At 54.1% G+C, this 3682-nt stretch overlaps 1 protein-coding gene across 1 annotated transcript; it reads left to right on the top strand.

The window, feature by feature from the left end:
• Positions 1-1007: 1007 nt before the first annotated feature.
• Positions 1008-3451, top strand: msd2 (superoxide dismutase [Mn]). The gene is made up of 5 exons (XM_002958032.1): positions 1008-1359; positions 1430-1476; positions 1570-1674; positions 2000-2089; positions 2931-3451. The coding sequence occupies exons 1-5, from the start codon at positions 1077-1079 to the stop codon at positions 3075-3077; spliced, it is 672 nt and encodes a 223-aa protein (XP_002958078.1). The 5' UTR covers positions 1008-1076; the 3' UTR covers positions 3078-3451.
• Positions 3452-3682: the final 231 nt, after the last annotated feature.

Here is a 3682-nt window from a genome sequence, read left to right on the forward strand (position 1 = left end):
AGCAGATTATCAGCAATTTATTCTTTCTTTGGCTCGCAGACGGCTCCGCTCATCGATGTACGGGATGCAAGCCGTTAGTACGGCGAGCTTTCCCATCTTCGAGCGGAAAGACGTGGGGTATGCAGGCTGTGACCTGCGTATATAGCGGCTGGCTACCCAGGAATCTCTCACCAAGGTTGGCGGGCAACTGGTGATAAACAACCCTCTCTGTGTTTCCGTCCACCCCGTCCTCATCTGCTGCAAATCACGAGCAGCACCAACGTCCCACTGCACAGTGACACTTCTCCGTGGTGTGCGCCTCTAGCCTAGCCCACAGCCAAAACGAAGGAATCATGTTTCAGTGGGTTCGACCGGATCACCGGTGCCACGCAAGCAAAGACAAGCAACATGCCTACGGGTGCAGCATCCATGCAGATGGGTCTCCAAGTATGTGCAGTGAAATCAACGTTACTGAACAATTAAGTTGAAAAGACGACATGTTGCGTCTGCTGTGTTTCTTAGATGTTAACCGTGTGAACTAATAACAGAACCATAAATGCTAACACCAGTGCAGTAAGGGAGTAAGGGAAGTGCTTTTTAGTAGGTCGGCAGGGTCGCCGGGCTGGTTACTGGTTCATGCTTGGCCGGGTACATCTTCTCGTCTGATAATTGTACCTGCTAGCTGGTGTAAAATAGATATTGTCTACGATGTTGGATTGGTGAATAAGGCGCTGGCGGAGAAGTTGGTTGGACCGCTCCACGGACGCTTAACGTCTGGAGCCGGCTGTCCGTGCGATTGGTTTTATTGTTCATTCGACGCCAAGCTCATGACATTTTCCTCAGTATGTCCCGCGACATATTTTTCCAGTACGTCCAAGCGTTATTACAAGGTGGAGCTCGCAATATAGACTGCGTGTGGGTTGCACGTTGGCATCTTTGCTAATAAGCGACCGTTGTACGAAATACCCGGCAGTTAACAAAATAGTAGATATTACAGTCATGAACCCAACTGAGAATCCCTTTAGCAGCCTTTGGAAATCGAGTATTCAATATTTTGCACTATCTCCGAATAAAATCGTAAAGGTGCTGCCAAAGAAATGCTGGCACGCGGTCTCTTGGCAGCTGCTCGTGAGGGGCTCAGCGCGGCTCCGGGCATGACGCGGTCAATATGTACCGTTAAGCTGCCGGACCTTCCTTACAGCTATGGCGCGCTTGAGCCCTACATTTCGGGGCACATCATGGAGTTGCATCACGCCAAGCACCATGCCGCGTACGTGGCAAACCTTAACAAAGCTCTTGAGCAGCAAGCTGAAGCAGAGGCTAAGGGCGATGTCTCAAAGCTTATCACACTACAAGGTGCCATCAAGTTCAACGGAGGTGGTAAGTTCAGTACTTGCGCACAGCTTCGTGATTCGATTTCCAAAAAAATTGCAATTGTCGATGTCTTCAGGCCACATCAACCACGACATCTTTTGGACCAACCTAATCCCGGCGAAGGTGCGAAGGTCTTGATGGTTATTGGTAACTACTAAATAGGCTTCGACGGAGCGATATAACCTTCGTGCTACGCTCTGCAAATAACGACTGTAGGACTTTGAGCCTCCGTCGGGTGAGCTGAAAACCATGATCGAGGCGCAGTGGAAGTCTCTGGACAGCTTCATCAGCACCTTCAACGCACAGACCGCCGCCGTGCAGGTGTGGTAGTATCCCCATGCCTGGTACTTTGTTGCATGCAGAGGGGGCCGTGTATAACCGTCAAACAACCATGATTCCATCAGTTCCCAACCTTAGCACCTGACACAACTTTCCCCACATGCCGGCGTCTTAACAGGCAACAAGAGAACAAGGACGATTCTATCCGCATAAACTCCCGCTGCCTCTGTGTACATGCTATGTCTCGTGAATTGGTTACCAAAAACGCATTCCGACTCCTGTGTGTCACGCAGCGCCCTGCACACGTCGTGGCATGACCATCCCCTGCTGTTTGTTATCGCCTCGTCCCCACCTTCTTCTTGCACAGGGCTCCGGCTGGGGCTGGCTGGGCTACAACAAGGGCACTGGGCGGCTGGAGATCACCACCATGCCGAACCAGGACCCTCTTAGCGTTACGGTGAGCTAAGGTCCACTCTGCTGCCCCTTTGCTGCTGCAGAAAAAGTTATTTTTACAGAACCGCGTCGTCGACACATTGCCTTAGATTCACTGTCATTCAATAAGTGCGGCCAAGTAGCAGGGCGGGCGCAGTCTGGTAGCCAGCAGCCTATTCGCTGCTAAAGCAATGGGCCAAAATGGAATGGAAGCGGCGTGACATTTGCAAACGGCGGTTGTCTGTAGGGGGGATTACCTGGCGGGTTCATTCGGTAGGGGATGGAATTTTGCACCTGGTGGGGGAGGATGGAATTCGGGCTTGTGCGTGAGCTGCAGGCATTCGACAGTGCGAGGGCCAGGACCTGTCAAGCGCTCGTTGTTGCAAACACACGCCTTCAAATATTGTAGGCTTGGAAATTCAATGAAGCAAGCACGACCCGGACATGCACAGCAGTGTTGCCCTTTGCCTGCGTGACCCAGTTCCGTGTTGCATCAGTACATAAAGCGGCACACCTGCCCTGGGGCTTCTCCAGTTTGTGGGGTTGAGCGGAAGTTATCTTATTCTACAACCTGGTAGAGTGGTAGGGTGGGGATGGCCGATGCGGTCGCAACCGGCGACGAGCACAAGCACAGCGATTCCTTGAGTGCACACAAACACGGCGCTGCTCACCATCATCCAGATGTCTTCATGTGATAAAGCGGCCCAGAAGCCTCCCACTCTGTAACATTACATTACATTACAGATGTCTTCATCCTTCATCTTTCCCCGCTTGCCCGTGCGCGTCCTTCTCTCAACCTTGTCCTGCTGCGGCTTTGCCGCGGCTGCTTCTGCGGCGCTCTTCACTTCGGCTCTCCTCTTTTGAAGGGCCTGGTCCCACTGCTTGGGGTGGACGTCTGGGAGCACGCCTACTACTTGCAGTACAAGAACGTTCGTCCCGACTACCTGAAGGCCATTTGGAACGTGGTCAACTGGAAGAACGTGGCCGACCGCCTGGCTGCCGCCAAGCAGTAAACTGTTGCAGCAGCAGCAGCAGCAACAACAACAACAACAGAAGCGGGCAGCAGCCCCGGAACCGCTCTTCAGTGGCTGCATGTTTGGAGAAGATGCCGGTATTAGTTAGTTACCTCGCGGCAGCCAGGCGGCTCCGAAACGCGGCGCGTGCGAGTATGAGCCCGCAAAGGCTACAGGATCCTTCCGGGTCGAGGGGGCCGCGGGGGTTGGATGACCGTGTTGAGCAGCAGCACAGCAACCTGAGGAAGACCGCTCTTGGAGGGGCCCCTGGAGGGGGCTGTGGTGTAATAAGCGCTTTCGACGTGTGCGCGGTGCGGTTATCAGCAGGGAGCATGCATGTGCCATCTCCTCTTGGAAAGGAGGAGTTCCAGGAAGGTTGCCATGATGTGAAGTTTGACGACCCGGGCGGGAGATACACCGGGAGGGGAGGGGAGGAGAGGGGAGGGGAGGGGTGCCAGTGGTGTATTGCCCCGTCGCCCGCCGCTACCATGTCGCTGCGGAGACAGGTTCCTGTGAGGGCTCAAGGATTTGTACCTTGCAGGACAGCATCCCGGTCCGGAGGCTTGGTCGAGCAGCGGTCCTCGGACTGGTCTTGCGAGGCCCCG

Source organism: Volvox carteri, assembly GCF_000143455.1.
Source record: "Volvox carteri f. nagariensis unplaced genomic scaffold VOLCAscaffold_85, whole genome shotgun sequence".
In the NCBI taxonomy this organism is placed as follows: Eukaryota; Viridiplantae; Chlorophyta; class Chlorophyceae; order Chlamydomonadales; family Volvocaceae; genus Volvox; species Volvox carteri.